Source organism: Heteronotia binoei, chromosome 3, assembly GCF_032191835.1.
Source record: "Heteronotia binoei isolate CCM8104 ecotype False Entrance Well chromosome 3, APGP_CSIRO_Hbin_v1, whole genome shotgun sequence".
In the NCBI taxonomy this organism is placed as follows: Eukaryota; Metazoa; Chordata; class Lepidosauria; order Squamata; family Gekkonidae; genus Heteronotia; species Heteronotia binoei.
In genome coordinates this window covers 20,911,273-20,932,953 of record NC_083225.1, presented here as the reverse complement: position 1 = coordinate 20,932,953, position 21,681 = coordinate 20,911,273, and the positions used below count along the sequence as shown (strand labels likewise).

The following is a 21,681-nucleotide window of genomic DNA, read 5'->3' as shown; positions in this document are numbered from 1 at the left end:
GTGGTCTGCTGGTACCAGGCTGTTAGGTTCCAGTTCAATGCCAACGGGTGGGAGATGACAGTCAAGGAGAAAGCAGACTTGATCTGTGAATGCAGGTTATGGCACCTGAAATGCTTCCCTCAGACCGCAAATGGGGAATCCCACTGCCTTTCCCCTCTGACCATTTCTAACCACTTGGAAATTAAACAGCCACAATGCCCAAGCCACAGGGAAATACAGTAAGAAATAACAAACCCAACCATTTCTCCGCCTAAAAGTATTCGCAAAAATCATGCACAAAAAATGTGAACTGCAAAGACCAAGTTGGGTCTATTACAGGGACAGAAAAAAGGAGATCCAAAGGAAGCGCTGAATTACTTACAATCCCATTTTCAAAAGGTGTGAGATATGTTTTAATATCTATTGCAGAAGAATTCCCTTCTCAGAAAGCAATCCTAAGCTGCTCTACTCTGAATTCTACTAAGATCTATTCAGTGGGACTTACTCCCAGGAAAGTGCTCTTAAGACAGCACTATCTTATAATTAAGGTACATTCTGAAAGACCAAGATCACTTTTGACTGCAGTAGCTCATGAAACTCACACCCTACCACAAATGTTGTTAGTCTGCTGGACTTTTGATCTTTTCTACTGGTACGTTCTGACAGTCTCTGAAAAGAAGAAACACAATGAACAACTACTTAAAAAAAATAAAACTGATATTCCAGAGTAATGAGAAAAGATCAGATGAAAAAAAGGAAGGCTCAAATTTGAACTAACCTTGAAAGAGGCAGAGCCAGTCATAGAACGAAGTGGGAATATTTGCAAAACAAATGCTCCCACAAATTTTTGAATGCATTTAGGTTTTGCCAAGTCAAGAGACTAATGCATGCCTGACTGGGACCAAAAACTTGCAATGTGTCCCTAAAGATCTTCGCATTCTTCGTAAGTACTCCTCAGGTTCTTCTGGTCTGGGGACAGGGGAGATAAATCTGCACAGCCAACAACCCCACTGCAAAGATGTTATAAAACTGCCTCCATACTTGAGAGAGGGATGGAGCAGAGTCCCAATTAACTATTCACAGCATTCCACAATTAAGGAGGCCTCAATCTCCAATTTTGACATATTTATTCCCTTCACTATTTTTGCCCTGGAATGGAACAAAACAAATGGCTACCATATAAGCTAAGCTTATTATTCTTATCCTTGTATCTATTAAATATCTTCATTATTCTGTATGATAATTTACTGTTCACCCTCTACCTTATATGTATGAACGGCCAATTTCCAATTTTGTTTCCGTCTCTGTCTTGACTCTAATTAGCCCTTCCATCAACTAACCTCCGTCCATGAAGACTGGGGAAGCTTTTGAACCAAGTTCTCATTCTATTACATCTGAAGACGCTGGCAGCGTTCTTCAAATATGTAATAGCTGAGGAAAGTCTGTTTCAGTGTATCTGGGAAAGCAGGTGAGCACACAATAGCTTATGCCTTAAGTAAAACTTTGTTAGTCTTAAAGGTGCCTGATTGGAATCAAACCTCGTTCTGTTCCTCAAGAAACTACACTATTGCACAGCTGGTCAGAGACTGGGGTATTAACCCTTCCACACAGAACAGCCAGAACTCCAGCCCCCTCCAACTCCTTGGAACTGTTGCCATAGTTCAACAGCTCAACCATTCCTTCCTGAAGCCCCCAAATCTCTCATTAATCCTTTTGGCGTGATCTTACCCGTCATCCTCCCCATCCATCAGCTGCGCGGTCAGCGGAAGGCCCTTCAAGGGGAAGAGGGAAGCCGCCATGCTGCTGGCCCCATCCAAAAGGGCTGAAGGGACTCCGGCACCACTTTCTGGGCCCAGGGGCTGGGCGATGCCCACCAGGAGGGGATCCGTGGAGCGTCTGGCTTCTCCACCTCGGCTGACCGATGAGTGAGCAAGAGACTGTGCAGAGAACGGAGCAGAGTTCAGTGGTGGGACATTTGGGGGCATGGGTAAATTGATGCTAGTGGATGTCAATGAAGACTGGGGGAGCTTTTGAGCCAAGTTCTCATTCTGCATGGCTGAAGATGGCACAACGTTCTTCAAAGGTGCCAGGCTGGCAGGAGGAGGGGGTACGTTTGCAGCACAATGGCCTGAAACGGGCACGGCCCCAACAGGAGGCCCCGGACTAACAGCGGGCACCTGCTGGCCAGCCATCCCTGGCACAAGGGCCTCTCCCGATTGCAGCTGTGACTGGGCTGGTAACAGAGAAGGCTGTGCGGCGATCACAAGCGGCTGCGGAAGGCCAGAGGCGCCAGCTTGTGAGCCAGGCGGAATCATCCCTGCAGGTATGGATGGCATCGCCTGGGAAGGGGCAGCGTTTTGTGGCATCAAGGCGGGGGCCATGGGGTTGGCTACCAGGGACTGCTGCACCACGGGGGGCATGGCCGCTTGCTGCGCGGCATTCACCATGGGAACGCTGGCTCCTGCGGCCTGGATGCACGCAACAGGTGGAGTGGGGGCCATGGCCAGGTGCGCTGGTCCAGAAGGCAGCCCGCTCGAGGCTGGAGCAGAAGGCGCGGGTGTCCCTGCTCCTCCTACGGCCGGAGCCTGGAGCATCTGCTGCTGCTGCGGGATGTAGTCCGGCCCAGGGAGGGAATTTGGATTGGCGGCTTGCACGTGCCCGGGGGCCACCTGCACGGGGACGGGCGGGCCCTGTCCCACTCCGTAGGGCAGCTGCTGCGGTGGCACAGGGGGGCCCGCCTGGGCGTAGGGTGGCAGCATTGCTGAGATGCCCCCCCGCTGCTGCTGCTGAGGGCCAGCCAGGCTGACGGCAGGCAGGAGACCGGCCAGGGTGGCAGGGGCGGCGGGAGGGTAGCTGGCCTCCTGGTGGAGCTGCGACTGGGAGAGGCTCTGGGGCAGGCTGGAGGCGGGCAAGGCCGGGGCGAAGTCGGGGGCCCCGGAGGAGGCGGCCCCCGCCATCTCCCCGCTGCCCAGGCTGCTCTCGGTGTAGTGGCTGAGCGTGCTGAGGCTGCTGCTGCCCACCGAGCTCCCGCTGGGGCTCTCCCGCTCCGAGCCGCCCTCCGAGGCCGCCGCCGCCTGCTGCTGCTGCCTGAGGGCGTCGAGGGCTTTGTGCGGGGCCAGCCCGCCGTCGGGGGCCGCCGCTGCCGCCGCCAGGCTCTCCTTGTCGTAGAACTCGGTGCACGTCCAGCGCCCCTTCTTGAAGGGCTCCGAGCTGGAATCCAGCTTGACCACGCGGAAGCGCGAGGGGGCGGCGGCCGGGCTGCTGCTGCTGCCGCCGCTCAGGGCCCCGGGGCCGTTGCCAGGCCCGCCGGAGGGGGCGCCCTTGCCCAGGCCGACGCCGCCCTGCCCGGGCCCGGGGTTGCTGCTGCTGCTGCCGGCGGCGGTGGAAGGCAGGCCGGGCGCGGAGGCGGCGCGCCAGGGCGGGCGGGCGGGGGGCAGCTTGCGGGGGGCGGCGTTGGGGGGCGTGGGGGGCGGGAGGGCGCCGTTGAGGAGGCGCGGCTGGTTGGGCGAGAGGGCGCCGGGCGTCTCGGCCTCGTGGAAGTTGTTGAGGGTCTCCTCGGAGGAGCTGCGCTCGGGCTCGCCCAGGTCGGTGGCGCGCGACAGGGAGACGTCGAGGATCTCGGACGAGGAGAGGTCCTCGGTGTGCGACTCGTCCAGGTCGTCGTAGCTCTCCGTGTCCTCGGCGATGCTGTTGTTGGAGCTCAGGCTGGCGGCCGAGATCTGCGCCGCCGGCGTCACGCTGGTGATCTGGAAGCCGCTCTTCTTCTTCAGCTGCGCGCCGGGGCCCGGGGCCGCCGCCAGGCTCAGGCTCTGCGGAGGGGGCGGCTGCTGCTGCTCCTCCAGGCTGCCGCTGCCCCCGCCGCCGCCACCACCGCCCGCCCGGGGCAGCATCGCCGGGTGCGCCATCTTCCTGGCCGCCGCCGCTGCTGAGTCAGGCTGCTGCTGGTGCATTGGAGGAGAGCGCCGGGGCCCCCGCGCCGGGCCAGGCCAGGCCAAAGCAGGCCGGCGAAGGGAGGAAGGCAGGCGGGCAGGGAGAGCAGGCGCGCGCTCAGACGCGCTCCTCCGGGCCGCAGCCAGCCGGCAGCGCCGCCCGCCGCCCAGGCGCCCCGGCCATTCACGCGCCACACGGAGACAGGAGGGAGCTCTACGGAGCCGCCGCCGCCGCCGCCCTTGCGCCAAGGGGGCCTCCGAGGCGCCTCCCCATCCAGAGCAGCCCCGGGGGTGCGGCCGGGCAGCACCGCGCGCGCCAGCCAGCCAGGGAGCTCCTCCGGGCGGCCCCTCTGCGCCGCGCGCGCCAGGCAGGCAGGCAGGGAGCTCCTCCGGGCGGCCTCCTCTCGGCTGCCGGCTCCCCAGCGCCACAGTCTCCTCCCAGGCAGGCGGGCGGGCGCGAGGGGGGGGGGGGGGTTGAGAGAAGGGAGGCGGAAAATGGCGCTGCCGGCGCAAGCGCACCGGCCGCACAGACATAAAGGGCCCGACGGCGGGGAGGGAGCCGAAGCCGCCCGGCGGAAAGTGCCGAGCCCGGGGGGGGGGGGGAGAGGGCGGAGCGAGGGGAGGCGGAGACTGCCGAGGGAGGGGCCGGGGCGCGCCCTGCAAGCGGGCGGTGTAGAGGTCCTGCGGCGCTGAGCGGCTGCGTTTCTTGCAGCGACGCCTTGGTTTGGCTGGGCCACGCGGAACCCAAGAGAGCGCGCGGCCCTGGGCGGGGGGGACGGACGCTCCTGCCTCCTCCAGGACGTCCCTTCTAGCGGCGCCAGGCGCCCTCGCCCCTCCACCGGCCAGGCGCGCTAAGGAGGAGGGTGCTGCAGGAACTGGCCAGGGAGGACCCTTCCACACCCCCTCGGCCCGCTGCTTCCTTTGCTGCTCCAGGAGACCTTGGCCTGGGCACATCCCAGCTCCACTGCCATTTGCCAAGCCGGGTCTCTTTGCAGCTGTGCCAAAAGTCGTTTTTATTTAGTGGCGATGGGCTGGTCAGGAACAAAAGCCGCAAAGTGCTGGAGTGTGACTTCTCGCAGCCCCTGGGCAACATGCCGCCATCAACTCCCTTAACTAACAGAGCCAGTTTGGTGTAGTGGTTAAGTGTGCGGACTCTTATCAGGCAGAACCAGGTTTGATTCCCCCACTCCTCCACTTGCACCTGCTGGAACGGCCTTGGGACAGCCATAGCTCTGGCAGAGGTTGTCCTTGAAAGGGCAGCTGCTGTGAGAGCCCTCTCCAGCCCCTCCCACCTCACGGGGTGTCTGTTGTGGGGGAGGAAGGTAAAGGAGATTGTGAGCCGCTCTGAGACTCTTCGGAGTGGAGGGCGGGATATAAATCCAATATCTTCATCTACCTCACAGGGTGTCTGTTGTGAGGGAGGAAGGGAAAGAAGATTGTGAGCCGCTCTGAGACTCTTCGGAGTGGAGGGTGGGATATAAATCCAATATCTTCATCTACCTCACAGGGTGTCTGTTGTGGGGGAGGAAGGGAAAGGAGATTGTGAGCCGTTCTGAGACTCTTCGTAGTGGAGGGCGGGATATAAATCCAATATCTTCTTCTACCTCACAGGGTGCCTGTTGTGGGGGAGGAAGGGAAAGGAGATTGTGAGCCGCTCTGAGACTCTTCGGAGTGGAGGGCGGGATATAAATCCAATATCTTCATCTACCTCACAGGGTGTCTTGTGGGGGAGGAAGGGAAAGGAGATTGTGAGCCGCTCTGAGACTCTTCGGAGTGGAGGGCGAGATATAAATCCAAGATTTTCATCTACCTCACAGGGTGTCTGTTGTGAGGGAGGAAGGGAAAGAAGATTGTGAGCCGCTCTGAGACTCTTCGGAGTGGAGGGCGGGATATAAATCCAATATCTTCATCTACCTCACAGGGTGTCTGTTGTGGGGGAGGAAGGGAAAGGAGATTGTGAGCCGCTCTGAGACTCTTCGGAGTGAAGGGCGGGATATAAATCCAATATCTTCTTCTACCTCACAGGGTGCCTGTTGTGGGGGAGGAAGGGAAAGGAGATTGTGAGCCGTTCTGAGACTCTTCGGAGTGGAGGGCGGGATATAAATCCAATATCTTCATCTACCTCACAGGGTGTCTGTTGTGGGGGAGGAAGGGAAAGGAGATTGTGAGCCGTTCTGAGACTCTTCGGAGTGGAGGGCGGGATATAAATCCAATATCTTCATCTACCTCACAGGGTGCCTGTTGTGGGGGAGGAAGGGAAAGGAGATTGTGAGCCGCTCTGAGACTCTTCGGAGTGGAGGGCGGGATATATATCCAATATCTTCATCTTCTTCTACACGCCAGGCCATGGGGACTACGTGTGGTGGAAATCAAGAACTCAGTCCTGCAAGGCGGGACACTTGCGAGTTCACTGCCAAAGAGAATTGTTTGGGTCGCTGTAGCTAATAGGGCTGCAGGGCTGGATTCAGACTGAAGCTTCCAACCCCACGGGAACACCACAAAGTGCAACAGGGCTTATTAAAGGAATGTAGGACATAGAGGTAGGCAGTGCTAAGCCACTTCTGAATGTCTCTTGCCTTGAAAACACTACAGGGTCACCAGTAGCCAGGTGTTCCCACCACCAGCCAAGGAATGTGCAGAGATATACAATACAAGAGAAGTGAGCAGCAAGGATATAATAATAGCCAAACATCTAACCAAAGGCACTTTTACAAGCTTTAGTTTGCTAACCCAGATGTCTGGCCCAGACTGAGTCCAGACGAAATTTCATAGTCCAAGGCAAGTATTCTAGCCAACAAGGCCCACACAAGTCTAGAAGCAAGAGGTGACCCAAAAGCAAATGTATCCAGACAAAAGGGCTCAAACCAGAACGAAATATCTTCCTTTGTGCCAAATGCCCTGTGTCAGCATGAGTCTAGCTGACAAATCAAATGTATGTCTAATAATGCAACTTGACCAATCAGCCATGTTGCTAACGGGGTCTCTAACCAATCAGGTGTGTCGCTAGCAGGCATTCTAACCAATCAGGTGTGTGCACCCCCCCATCCAGGGCCTAATAAAGCAAGGAAACTTCTCCCCCACCCAGGGTCCATAGAACATGCAGGGGTCATTTTGTAGAGAAAGAGCTGCCAGAGCTCCTGAACACAACTCATTTGCATACACACCCCTGACATCACCAGAAGGTGTGCTAAATTATATCAGCTCAGCATCTACCTTAAAATGCTTCTTAGATTATAATTGTCATAACAAAACATTACTCCCATCATACTTTTAAAATTACTTTCTCCTGTGTGTCCACAGTGGGGTGATGAAGATTTCTATCTGTCTGCTTCTTAAAAGAAAAAAAATACATTGTTTTGCTTATTTTTCCATTTTTCTGGGGGGAAATGTTAGAAAGCTTGTCATATCTTGAGTTCAGCAAAATTCTCACGGGGGGGTTGAACAATGGAGCCCAGAAGAAGATAGAAGATATTGGATTTATATCCCGCTCTCCACTCCGAAGAGTCTCAGAGCGGCTCACAATCTCCTTTCCCTTCCTCCCTCTCAACAGTCACCCTGTGAGGTGGGTGGGGCTGGAGAGGGCTCTCCCAGCAGCTGCCCTTTCAAGGACAACTCCTGTCAGAGCTATGGCTGACCCAAGGCCATTCCAGCAGGTGCAAGTGGAGGAGTGGGGAATCAAACCCGGTTCTCCCAGATAAGAGTCCGCACACTTAACCACTACACCAAACCGGCTCTCCACTACACCAAACTGGCTCTCCGTATTGGGGGGGGGGGGATTAAGCAAGAAAGAGCACAATAATATTTAGGGGTTCTAGAGGTCTGCTCCTGCCCAGAACGAGGCCTGGGAGCGTGTGTGCAAAACTCCCTCCCCAGGTCTTTGGCCTTCAAACCTTGAGGCCTCGGGGGCTTCACCAACATCTGTGTGGACTCCTGTCCTTTTCTTGATCTCAGAAACCACAGTCGCCACGACCTCCAGTTCTTAGAGAGGAAACGCGCGTGATCTTTGGAGACCTCAAGCCTGAAGGGACCTTTAGTACTCTGACACAGTGTTGTGCGCTGTAGTGGGTGCAGCCACAAAATGGCCGCTGCCAGAGGCGGAGCCAACCACATGTCAGAAAGGGCGGTTATGCATAACTCCAAGAGAACAACATTTGAGTCCAGTGGCACCTTTAACACCAAGCTTCAAGCTTATACCCCAAATTAAACTTTGTTAAGTCTTTCTTAAAAGTGCCACTGGACTTAAACTTCGTTCTGCTGCATTGTGCAGGGGGTTAGACTAATGACCCCAGAGGTCCCTTCCAGCTCTATGACTAACACGGTGACGGGCAGTTGCTCTTCAGTGTTTCAGGCTGGAGTTCCACTCACCAGGAAGCCTTTTTCAATGAACATTTTGGCTTCCACAAGGCTTCCCTGAGTCACACAGCCTGGTGCTGTGAAGGTGGCTGCCGCCATGTGCGGCAATCACCGTAAAAGTCCCGCCTCTCCTCCAGGCCTTAGGCAAAGCCAAGGGATTGCCAGCCAATCAGAGCCCATGCAACTCCACCGGAGGGGAGGGGCTAAGCCAGCTTCAGAAAGGGGAAGAAAAAAGACTCTTGCCTTTAGAGGCTCCATGGGAGCTCAGCCATAGCTTCTGCTTGGCTTTGTAGTTGGTGGTCGGCTGAGGGAAGAAAGACTATTTTTGTGGTATAAATAAGTACCCTGCTAAGATGTGGCGAGGTCCTGTGGAAAGTGAGACGAAAGAGCAGCCCTGAAGTCTTCACAGTGGAGGACGGTAAGCAGTGGGGTGCCGCAAGGCTCAGTACTGGGCCCCATGCTCTTTAACTTGTTCGTAAATGATTTGGAGTTGGGAGTAAGCAGTGAAGTGGCCAAGTTTGCAGATGACACTGAATTGTTCAGGGTGGTGAGAACCAAGGATTGTGAGGCACTCCAAAGGGATCTGTTGAGGCTGGGTGAGTGGGCGTCAACGTGGCAGATGCGGTTCAATGTGGCCAAGTGCAAAGTAATGCACATTGGGGCCAAGAATCCCAGCTACAAATACAAGTTGATGGGGTGTGAACTGGCAGAGACTAACCAAGAGAGAGATCTTGGCATCGTGGTAGATAACGCACTGAAAATGTCAAGACAGTGTGCGATTGCAATAAAAAAGGCCAACGCCATGCTGGGAGTTATTAGGAAGGGAATTGAAAACAAATCAGCCAGTATCATAATGCCCTTGTATAAATCGATGGTGCGGTCTCATTTGGAATACTGTGTACAATTCTGGTCACCGCACTTCAAAAAGCATTGGGAAAAGTGCAGAAAAGGGCAACTAGAATGATTAAAGGTTTGGAACACTTTCCCTATGAAGAAAGGATAAAACGCTTGGAGAAACGTCGACTGCGGGGTGACATGATAGAGGTTTACAAGATTATGCATGGGATGGAGAAAGTAGAGAAAGAAGTACTTTTCTCCCTTTCTCACAATACAAGAACTCGTGGGCATTCAATGAAATAGCTGAGCAGTCAGGTTAAAACAGATAGAAGGAAGTACTTCTTCACCCAAAGGGTGATTAACATGTGGATTCACTGCCACAGGAGATGGTGGCACCTACAAGCATAGCCAGCTTCAAGAGGGGGTTAGATAAAAATATGGAGCAGAGGTCCATCAGTGGCTATTAGCCACAGTGTGTGTGCATATGTGTATGTATATATTTGGCCACTGTGTGACACAATGTTGGACTGGATGGGCCATTGGCCTGATCCAACATGACTTCTCTTATGTTCTGTGGTGTAGTGATTAAGAGAACCAGTTTGGTGTAGTGATTAAGAACCAGTTTGCTTGGCAAAAGATCAAGATGGCCATGCCCACATTCTTAAATCTTCTGGTGAACACCAGAGAATGTGTCAGTGGGCACCATAGTGCCTGTGGGTACCCTGTTGGGAGACCCCTGTGCTAGAATCTCTCCTGCCCTCTCACATCTGTTAGGACTCCCCAATAGGGTTGCCAAGTCCAATTCAAGAAATATCTGGGGACTTTGGGGGTGGAGCCAGGAGCAAGAGTGTGACAAGCATCACTGAACTCCATGGGAGTTCTGGCCATCACATTTAAAGGGACCTCACACCTTTTTTAAATGCCTTCCTTCCATAGGAAATGAAGGATAGGGGCACCTTCTTTTGGGGATCATAGAATTGGACTCCCTGGTCCAATCCTTTTGAAACTTGGGGGGTATTTTGGGGAGAGGCACTGAATGTTATACTGAAAATTCGGTGCCTCTACCTCAGAAAACAGCCCCCCCCCGAGCCCCAGATACCCGCGGATCAATTCTCCATCATTTCCTATGGGAATCAGTCTCAATACAGAATAACAGAGTTCCCAGCAGATATTTCCCTTCCCTCCCCCTGCTTTCTGATGACCCTGAAGCGGGGGGAGGACCTCCAAACCAGGGGATCCCCTGCCCCCACCTGGGGATTGGCAACCCTACTCCCCAATTCCAGGGCATAAAGTATTATACATCATTTATTGTATCAGGCCTCTCTTCAGCTCCTCCTCTTTCCCCCTTCTGGTATTTTCTTAGTAATGAAAGAAATTGTCTTTATTTCCACTGTTTCAAAGGAAGTGAGCTCTGATTCATGAAAGCCCATTCTAGACTACATAGGGTTAGTTCTTCAAATGCTCCAGGACTTCTGCGTTGTTTCACATCTCATGGGACCAGGCCTTGCGTTCTGGGCTTCTGATTGTCTATCTGGATTAATGGATTAATTATTTTAAAACATTTTTTTTTTAAGACTTGGGCAATATGTTTTGTAAAGGTGGAGTGTGTGTACAACCATAGAAAGGCTAGAAAACATACCATTTCAGCCCCATCAGGAGAATAAGAAAGGCAGAGCAGCTCTTAGCTCCCTCTTGCTGCGTTCCTGGACACGTCTCTAGTCCTGGATTATTTATGGTTACTTTAATTTCTATTCTGCCTGTCCCGTGAATGGGCTCAGGGTGGGTTACAGCACAAAATTATAACAGTCACATTAAAACTTTAAAACATGAATTGCAATCAGCAAAGCTATAAAGATGGCAATTTAAGAATCGTGCTATACCGGTTCTGTTTCAGAGTTTGTTAGTATGTCAATATAGCCAGATCTAGGGTTGCGGGCTTATAAACTCCCTGTCTGCAACAACTGGAAAACAGATCGACAGTCTGGCAAGGAGCCTGAACCCCATAAAGCCCCCAGCCATTCAGATGCACATTCATGGAGTTACTCCTGGGGCAGACTAGCACCAAGCTTTTTTCTGCTTCTGATTCATTCATGGGGGAAGGGGGCAGAGATTAACCTCTGGAGAAGAATGCTGTGTGTGTGTGTGTGGCCTGGGTCTCCTATCTGAGTTCTAACCAGGGCTGGCCCATCATAGCCTCCAGCGTCTGACGAGATCAGACTAGCCTGGGCCACTTAGGTCAGTGTAGATTACGCATTTTTAAATGATACAATAAGAACAATGGCAAACACACAACCAACAATTAAAAGGACCGAGTTACAAAATAACACGGCAATACACTAAAAACAGTAAGCAGTGGGGTGCCGCAGGGCTTGGTACTGGGTCCCATGCTCTTTAACTTGTTCATAAATGATTTAGAGTTGGGAGTGAGCAGTGAAGTGGCCAAGTTTGCGGATGACACTAAATTGTTCAGGGTGGTGAGAACCAGAGAGGATTGTGAGGAACTCCAAAGGGATCTGTTGAGGCTGGGTGAGTGGGCGTCAAGGTGGCAGATGCGGTTCAATGTGGCCAAGTGTAAAGTAATGCACATTGGGGCCAAGAATCCCAGCTACAAATACAAGTTGATGGGGTGTGAACTGGCAGAGACTGACCAAGAGAGAGATCTTGGGGTCGTGGCAGATAACTCACTGAAAAAGTCAAGACAGTGTGCGTTTTCAATAGAAAAGGCCAACGCCATGCTGGGAATTATTAGGAAGGGAACTGAAAACAAATCAGCCAGTATCATAATGCCCCTGTATAAATCAATGGTGCGGTCTCATTTGGAGTACTGTGTGCAGTTCTGATCGCTGCACCTCAAAAAGAAGAAGAAGAAGAAGATATTGGATTTATATCCCGCCCTCCACTCCGAAGAGTCTCAGAGCGGCTCACAATCTCCTTTACCTTCCTCCCCCACAGCAGACACCCTGTGAGGTGGGTGGGGCTGGAGAGGGCTCTCACAGCAGCTGCCCTTTCAAGGACAACCTCTGCCAGGGCTATGGCTGACCCAAGGCCATTCCAGCAGGTGCAAGTGGAGGAGTGGGGAATCAAACCCGGTTCTCCCAGATAAGAGTCTGCTCACTTAACCACTACACCAAACTGGCTCTTATATTATAGCATGGGAGAAAGTCCAGAAAAGGGCAACTAGAATGATTAAAGGGCCGGAACACTTTCCCTATGAAGAAAGGTTGAAACGCTTGGGGCTCTTTAGCTTGGAGAAACGTCGACTGCGGGATGACATGATAGAGGTTTACAAGATAATGCTTGGGATGGAGAAAGTAGAGAAAGAAGTACTCTTCTCCCTTTCTCACAATACAAGAACTCGTGGGCATTCGATGAAATTGCTGAGCAGACAGGTTAAAACGGATAAAAGGAAGTACTTCTTCACCCAAAGGGTGATTAACATGTGGAATTCACTGCCACAGGAGGTGGTGGCGGCCACAAGCATAGCCACCTTCAAGAGGGGGTTAGATAAAAATATGGAGCAGAGGTCCATCAGTGGCTATTAGCCACAGTGTATGTGTGTGTGTGTGCGTATCTATCTATCTTTTAAATATATATAAAATTTTTGCCACTGTGTGACTCAGAGTGTTGGACTGGATGGGCCATTGGCCTGATCCAACATGGCTTCCCATGTTCCTATGTGACACAGAGTGTTGGCCTGGATGGCCCATTGGCCTGATCCAACATGGCTTCTCTTATGTTCTTATGTGACGCAGAGTGTTGGACTGGATGGGCCATTGGCCTGGTCCAACATGGCTTCTCTTATGTTCTTATGTGACGCAGAGTGTTGGACTGGATGGGCCATTGGCCTGATCCAACATGGCTTCCCATGTTCCTATGTGACACAGAGTGTTGGCCTGGATGGGCCATTGGCCTGATCCAACATGGCTTCTCTTATGTTCTTATGTGACGCAGAGTGTTGGACTGGATGGGCCATTGGCCTGGTCCAACATGGCTTCTCTTATGTTCTTATGTGACGCAGAGTGTTGGCCTGGATGGGCCATTGGCCTGATCCAACATGGCTTCTCTTATGTTCTTATGTGACGCAGAGTGTTGGACTGGATGGGCCATTGGCCTGGTCCAACATGGCTTCTCTTATGTTCTTATGTGACGCAGAGTGTTGGACTGGATGGGCCATTGGCCTGGTCCAACATGGCTTCTCTTATGTGACGCAGAGTGTTGGACTGGATGGGCCATTGGCCTGATCCAACATGGCTTCTCTTATGTTCTTGTGTGACACAGAGTGTTGGACTGGAGGGGCCATTGGCCTGATCCAACATGGCTTCTCTTATGTTCTTATGTGACACAGAGTGTTGGACTGGATGGGCCATTGGCCTGATCCAACATGGCTTCTATTATGTTCTTATGTGACGCAGAGTGTTGGACTGGAGGGGCCATTGGCCTAATCCAACATGGCTTCTCTTATGTTATGTGACGCAGAGTGTTGGACGGGAGGGGCCATTGGCCTGATCCACTTGGCTTCTCTTATGTTCTTATGTGACGCAGAGTGTTGGACGGGAGGGGCCATTGGCCTCATCCAACATGGCTCCTCTTATGTTCTTATGTGACACAGAGTGTTGGACTGGATGGGCCATTGGCCTGGTCCAACATGGCTCCTCTTATGTTCTTATGTGATGCAGAGTGTTGGACCAGATAGGCCATTGGCCTCATCCAACATGGCTCCTCTTATGTTCTTATGTGACATAGAGTGTTGGACTGGATGGGCCACTGGCCTGGTCCAACATGGCTTCTTTTATGTTCTTGTGTTACACAGAGTGTTGGACTGGATAGGCCATTGGCCTGATCCAACATGGCTTCTCTTATGTTCTTATGTGACACAGAGTGTTGGACTGGATGGGCCATTGGCCTGATCCAACATGGCTTCTCTTATGTTCTTATGTGACACAAAGTGTTGGACTGGATGGGCCATTTGCCTGATCCAACATGGCTTCTCTTATGTTCTTTTGTGACACAGTGTGTTGGACTGGATGGGCCATTGGCCTGGTCCAACATGGCTCCTCTTATGTGATGCAGTGTTGGACTGGATGGGCCATTGGCCTGATCCAACATGGCTCCTCTTATGTTCTTATGTGACACAGAGTGTTGGACTGGATGGGCCATTGGCCTGGTCCAACATGGCTTCTCTTATGTTCTTGTGTTACACAGAGTGTTGGACTGGATGGGCCATTGGCCTGATCCAACATGGCTTCTCTTATGTTCTTGTGTGACACAGAGTGTTGGACTGGATGGGCCATTGGCCTGGCCCAACATGGCTTCTCTTATGTTCTTATGACTTCGGTCTGCTACCCACAGGAGGAATCATATACAAGTGTGGTACTGTCGATGTCTTTCAAGCAAAGGAGAACTGACACAGTGGACTGTAAAGTCCTATCTTACAAGAGTGACGTGAAATAACATTCTGATTTTGAAAGTACTACCTTGCAAGTGTGGTGTGAAATAACTTTTTGATTTTTCTATGGACATTTAATGAATTTTGGTTTGTGACGATAATATAATTGCATCATTATGTAAGAAATTGCTTTAAGCATTTATTTGCAACATAAAAACGCAGTGGTTTATTTCTAGTGTTTGCTAATCACTACACTGCAGTTTCCGGTTTGCCCACCTGGGGACTGGCTGCCCTATTCCGGGAATAAACAGCAGAGGGACATTGCTGCCTTCACAACCTTTCTCAGAGGCACTACAGAAATACTGTGCAAGTGCGGACAGAGAGATGGCTTCTCCAAGACCACAAACGAAATAAAAAGCACAGGCAGCACCTCAGCCAAACTTCAGATCTCCCCATACCTCTTCACTTAACAGTCTCCCCCCAAATGTGCGTATTCATTCTATGTATACCCCACTTTTCTTCTCAATGGGGACCCAAAGCAGCCTACATCTTTCTCCTCCATTTTATCTTCACAACAATCTTGTGAGGTGTGTGGCTGGCCCAAGGGCACCAGCAAGTGAATCTCTAAATAAATATTTGGCCTCAATTGCAACTTACAAATGATCTTCAAGGACAAACCCCTCACAAAGCATTACAATAGTTCAACCGAGATGTGCTCAGCTTTTTAATTTTGATTTTTTTAAAAAAATATTTAGCAGGCACAAGTGGGGGGATGACTTGACCAAATCACACCACTCCAGGTCAGGCTGGCTTTTAAAATCATGTTGGGAAAAGGGATTGGAGCCCTTATTCTGGCTCAGGGGGCTCTTCCTGGAGAGGCAGTTTAGACCTTTGCTTTAAAAACCCTCACAGGCAAAGGAAAGGAAAGGTTCCCTGTGCAAGCAGCAGTTGTTTCAGAGTCTGGGGTGACGTTGCTTTCACGGCAGACCTTTTTATGGGGTGGTTTGCCCTTGCCTTCCCCAGTCATCTACACTTTCCCCTTAGCAAGCTGGGGACTCATTTGACCGACCTCGAAAGGATGGAGGGCTGAGTCAACCTCGGGCCAGCTACCTGAACCCAGCTTCCACCAGGATCGAACTCAGGTCATGAGCAGAGAGCTTGGACTGCAGTACTGCAGCTGTACCACTCTGTGCCACGGGGCTGCTGCTTTAACATAGGAAAGGAAAGGTCCCCTGTGCAAGCACCAGTCGTTTCCGACTCTGGGGTGACGTTGCTTTCACAACGTTTTCACGGCAGACTTTTTACGGGGTGGTTAGCCATTGCCTTCCCCAGTCTTTTACACTTTCCCCCCAGCAAGCTGGGGACTCATTTGACCGACCTCGGAAGGATGGAAGGCTGAGTCAACCTTGGGCCGGCTACCCGAACCAGCTTTCGCTGGGATAGAACTCAGGTTGTGAGCAGAGAGTTCAGATCACAGTACTGCAGTACTGCTGCTTCACCACTCTGCGCCACAGGGCCGCTCACAGGCTAAGGAGAAGGTGACTAATTAGATGTCGATCTCCTCAGATTAGTGAGAGCTTGGGAGCCAAGCAGGGTCGGCCAGTTAGAGACCCTCCAAGGAAGACTGGGTCTGTTATGCAGAGGAAGGCAACAGCAAACCACCCCTGTTCATTTCTTGCCTGGAATGCCCTGTGGACGGGTCACCACTAATGGCTGAGATTCGACAGCATCTTTTCCAGTTTACCTCTTCTGGGAAAGAGATGCAGCTTATGGTGGAAGAGCAGCTCCAGGGGTTCCTCAATGACACATTTCAGCCCCTCTTCAGGTTTGGATTCAGAAAGACTGCACTAGTAGATGATCATTTAAACCAGACAGGGACATTCACCCCTGTAGATACTGTTAGATCTACCGGTAGCCTTTGACACAGTTGACTGTTCCATTCTTAGCCATCCACCTGATTGGCTGCCGGAATTTCTGTTCACCACCCTTGCCCAACCTACTGCTCCATTCCTATCTGCTGGACTAGTGCAAGTCTGACAGTTTGGGTGCCTGGCAGCTCATACCCCACCCCTCCACGACATCCCCATGCAAAAAGGGGCAGGTAGTCTCTCCTCCACCTTACCTGCAGCTCTCACCTTCGCCAGCCTTTTGAGGTATATGCTGTGCAGTGTGGGTAGTATCTGGGCCTGAGAGACCCTGCCTGGCCTCACCTGCCAGCTGTATGGCAAAGAAGAAGGGAGGGTATAATTTTGCATTCTGTGTCTTTTGCTATTTTTTAGGTGGGGAAGGGCTCACTGGTGAAGCATCAGCTTTGCATGCAGAAGGTCCCATGGTTCAAGGCCCTGGCAGCGTCTCCAGGTAATGTGAAAACTCTTTTCTCTGCCTGAGCCCCTGCCCTCTGGTCCTCTAGGCAGAGGACTGACTTGGTAGATGGCAGGCAGCTCCAGATGTCCTCCCTTAAAGCCAAAGTAGACGTGACGGCAGCTACGGTGGCAAGCCATGGCAACAAACACCATTTCCGAGGAAAGCGGCCATTTTAAAATTGCCACGAACACCTACCATTTTGGCACTGTAAAAAGGCAAGGAGAGGGGCAAGATTGCCGGAATTTTCCTCTAAAAAGGGGTTGACGCCATGTCCACACCATCACATCTACTTTCCCCCTGAGACATTTATGCCTTTTAATGACATACACACTTTGATTACATTTGAGTCTGTGCCTTGGGGGTGTCAGCTAGCTTTTCTCCCCGGATGCTATGTCCCATGTTTCCAGGGCCGGCTCCAACACAATAGCGGTATTGTTTCGTTCTATATTAGGTCGATTATGCTGTGTTGAAGGTGGGCACACGGAGCAGGGAACTTAGGTGAAACTACACAACTCACACATTGTGGCAGCACGGAGGGATCAGATTTTGGATCAAAGTAGACTATGGTCAGTGGAAGATGTGCAGAAGAACTGCAAACCACCCCTCGCCCTTGCTCAGTCCCTCTCTTCCTCCACAGGTGCCGGTAGTCCAAAGCATACAGGTCTTGTAAGCCCTCCCAGGTTTTGCCAGTATGTGTTCAGTATGTCCTTTTAAAATCTAGGCAAGAATAAACATGTACCAGACAGCCTAGCGCTTATCTCTAAAGCTAGCCCCTGCTGCGTAGAGGGGCTAAGAGATACTTGAAGCAAATGTGTCTGCTTTATTTGAATAGACAAAGAAACCATTAAAGAAAACAGCCCTCAGGAGCTCCATGGAGGTGTTGGGGACTCCACAAGGTTGTTAAAAACGTAGGTTTTGATTTATCGTTTGCTGGTGACTCCATGCTGTGTCCTACAGGACCAACAACCTCCGCTGCGGTCTCTCTCAGGATCTCTTCTGCTTTAAGCTAATGGCAAATTTCAAGCAATTGAAAAGAGTGAATAGGAAAGGGAGGAATTTTAGAACTGGATGGCATCGGGCTTTTAAATTTTTTTCTGTTTTCCAGCAGCCGTACGGTTTATTTGCTTCATTCCGTCAGGTTTCCCGAGTGAGGATGCTGTTGTCACCAACAGGGGATTAATGCCTCCCTTTTTAATGCGCTGCATCGCTATATTGATCTACCACTAGAAGAGGGGGTAAGGCATGCATGAGAACTGCCATATTGTCACTGCGGATAAATGTCCTTCATTTGAAGGTTCACTCCAGTATCTGGATGTTTGGGGCTGCACGAGGGTTTCTGGAAGCTTTCCTCTTGACAAACAACAGGCTAAGGGAGAGAAGTAAATTGCTTTCAAGCTGCCAGTACTTCATGCTTAGTCCTATAGCTGAACAGCAAAGCAGTCCCCAAAAGCCGCTGCCAGTCTGAGTAGACAAATACCGACTTTGATGGACCGAGGGTCTGATTCAGTATAAGGCAGCTTCATATATGTTCACCAGAATCAAGGGTGATGACAAATGCCACCCAGCTGAGAGATAGAACATTTTGTTCCAATTGTTCATCCTTGTCCACTGGAATCTCTGAAGTCCTTCTATTGAGACCCATCAGGGACTTTCTGTTGGGCGTAGCCAGCTGTGGAACTTCTGGAATTGTTGGCTTTCCTTGGGACTTGGAAAAGCAGCCAGGTTAAAACGGATAAAAGGAAGTCCTTCTTCACCCAAAGGGTGATTAACATGTGGAATTCACTGCCACAGGAGGTGGTGGCGGCTACAAGCATGGCCAACTTCAAGAGGGGTTTAGATAAAAATATGGAGCAGAAGTCCATCAGTGGCTATTAGCCACAGTGTGTGTGTATAAAATTTTTTGCCACTGTGTGACACAGAGTGTTGGACTGGATGGGCCATTGGCCTGATCCAACATGGCTTCTCTTATGTTCTTATGTTCTAACTTCTTTATTGTAGAGAGAGTGAGGAGTGGTTCAGCCATTGTTGCATTTACAAAACAGCGAGCTGGGAATATCCCCTTTGTCCAGAGAAACTTTTCCTGTTTCTGAATTAGAATAGGAATATCAGGAGTTTTAAAAGTCAATAAAATTCTCTGTGGCTGAAATGAACGGTTTTAAAAAATTCCATGTTAAACAAATCTGTTCTCTGATCATTAGTCTGGAGAACTTCAGAGATGAGATTTAACCAGGTGACTGTTCCTCCAGCTCGGAATCCTTATGACAACATAATCGTATATCACAAAAGCTGTTGCCAAATTCTTGGCTGAAATTGTTAAAAATTATTCTAAGCAGGTTTTATTGTGATCTTAATCTTAGTTTAGCCTTTTATGCTTTGAACAGACATATCTGATTGTTCTTTGGTTGGCAAGTCTCTGTATATCTTTTTTCGTTATGCCAATAAAGGTGTGATTGGACAAATCCCACCTCCAACGCACAGCATCCCAGAGTTTCACACACACAAAACATCATTAACAGGTGTGTGTGTCAAGACCGGCACATCCGATGGAGATGCTACTAGGGAGATCTTTTCACTTGCCTACACAAGGAAAAAAATTCCTTCTTTCCACAGGGGGAAAGGGGTTAGGGTTGGTGCATGTCACAAGAGCCAAGCACAAAGGCTCAGTGAAGGCTGTGTGGCCAGTAAGAAGATGATATTGGATTTATATCCCGCCCTCCAGTCTGAAGAGTCTCAGAGCGGCTCACAATCTCCTTTACCTTCCTCCCTCACAACAGACACCCTGTGAGGTAGATGAAGATATTGGATTTATATCCTGCCCTCCACTCCGAAGAGTTTCAGAGCAGCTCACAATCCCCTTTCCCTTCCTTCCCCCCAACAGACTCCCTGTGAGGTAGATGAAGACATTGGATTTATATCCCGCGCTCCACTCCAAAGAGTCTCAGAGCGGCTCACAATCTCCTTTCCCTTCCTCCCCCACAACAGACACCCTGTGAGGTGGGTGGGGCTGAGAGGGCTCTCACAGCAGCTAAACCTTTCAAGGACAACTTCTGCGAGAGCTATGGCTGACCCAAAGCCATGCCAGCAGGTAAAGGTGAAGGAGTGGGGAATCAAACCCAGTTCTCCCAGATAAGAGTCCGCACACTTAGCTCTTGTGCCAGCGGAAAGGGCAAGGAAACAAATGGGTGTAATAAAATAATTATGGGGGGGGGGCAGAGAAAGAAAAAGGTACCAATACATCGCTATCAGTTGTCTGTAAAAACCAATTAATACTAGCCTTGGTGGCTAAGCCTAGAGGCCAGGCCCTAGGGGGAAGAGGAGGCTCTTGCCCTGCCCGCCGGGACCTTCCGGAAGCATCTGTGAGGAGCAAGATGGTGGACTAGCTGGGCCCTGGGCCTAGAGCCCCCATGGCCTTATGGGGCACCTCAAAGGGACATGGGGGGGGAGGGGCTAAACCGTAACTGGAAAAGGGGTTCACAGAGAAGTGGAGCAGAGTCCTCCTCCCTCCTCCTCACCTCGTGGGATCCATCCATCACCCACCCAGCTTCTTTCTGCCACCTCCCAGCCTGGGCTGGGCTTGCAGTGAGCCAGGAAGGGCTGAAAACAAAGGAGAGGGTTCAGCTCCCCTTCACAGTTCCGTTGAGACACACTGAGAAGAAATGTGGCTTCTGGAAACAGAAAATTTCCCAATAAAGTGATTTTAGTACAATTTCTATTTACATTCAGGAAATGTAAACGAAACACCCAGAGGTGCAGTCAAGGCCTCTTGGAGATGCCCACAAGCGGATGCATTTTCACAGTACAAAAGATGCTTTTTATACGGTGTCTGATCACCTTTTAAGCAAAAGCTGTGAAACTAGATGTGGATCTTCCGGCTCCCCCACGACTGCATCAGTGTCCTTTAGAATGGATTTCTGTGGTTTCCAGCCCCTCCTCAACAGCACAAGGAGTCTCTGATGCATCCTTGCTCCATCCAACCAATTCATTCTGTTCTGCTGGCTGATGGCCATCTCCATAACAGGTGCCGGATCCATCTTGCCTCCGTGGAAAGAGTCCCTCCACACCCTGAGGAGTCCGCCCAGTCTCCAGTCTCCCTGCTGAAAGAGTCTGCGAGTGGTGCCCAAACATATTTCGGACGATATAGCGGATGCACTGCAAAATCACGTTCCTCTCATGCCGTATGTCCTTGGCGAGCAGCTAAAAGGAAAAGCGTACAATAGTCAATAGTCAGAAAGGTGCATAAACTGACCCGCATGTGAAGCTGAACAGACTAATCACAAACAAGCTTGCAAAAGGCCCCCCCCCCGCCCCCCATCCCAGCAAGACACAAGTGCCAAGCAGAGACCTCTGCTGGCCCTCAGACAGAACTCGCGATGAAGGGCTCTTCTTTGTGACCCCACCTTTCCTGTCCGAGTCGGGCAGAGTTAGACTCGCCTCCAATATAATTTATTTACGTCATTTATACTCTGCCTTTCTCTCCAAAATGGTGACCCAGGGTGGCTTATATCGTTCTCCTCTTGTCCTCCATTTTATTTTCACAACAACTCTGTGAGGTAGAGTAGTCTGAGAACAACTAGGGCCCAAGGTCACCCAGCAAGATTACGCGGGTTTCTTCGCCTTGGCCAAGACTATTCCTACAGCCACGCAGAAAGTCAACTCTGCTCTCCAAAGGGGATGCAGAAAAATCCTTTTAGGTCAGAGGTCCTTAGCTGGGAACACCAATCCATAACCACAAGCAAAAGACATGAGGACCATATGAACATATGAAGCTGCCTTATACTGAATCAGACCCTTGGTCCATCAAAGTCAATAGTGTCTACTCAGACTGGCAGCGGC

The 21,681-nt window shown here is 51.1% G+C and overlaps 2 protein-coding genes across 2 annotated transcripts in view; both read right to left on the bottom strand.

The window, feature by feature from the left end:
- TSC22D1 (TSC22 domain family member 1) overlaps nucleotides 1-3,929 on the bottom strand; it is a 69,446-nt gene extending 65,517 nt beyond the window's left edge. Inside the window, exon 1 of the mRNA XM_060235228.1 lies at nucleotides 1,708-3,929. Coding sequence (XP_060091211.1) covers nucleotides 1,708-3,929 — 2,222 coding nt within the window. The remainder of the gene's footprint in view (nucleotides 1-1,707) is intronic.
- Nucleotides 3,930-20,527: 16,598 nt separating this feature from the next.
- Nucleotides 20,528-21,681, bottom strand: part of NUFIP1 (nuclear FMR1 interacting protein 1) — a 29,458-nt gene continuing 28,304 nt past the window's right edge. The window contains exon 10 of the mRNA XM_060233568.1: nucleotides 20,528-21,042. Within this exon, the coding sequence (XP_060089551.1) occupies nucleotides 20,737-21,042 (306 nt within the window). The 3' untranslated portion in view covers nucleotides 20,528-20,736. The remainder of the gene's footprint in view (nucleotides 21,043-21,681) is intronic.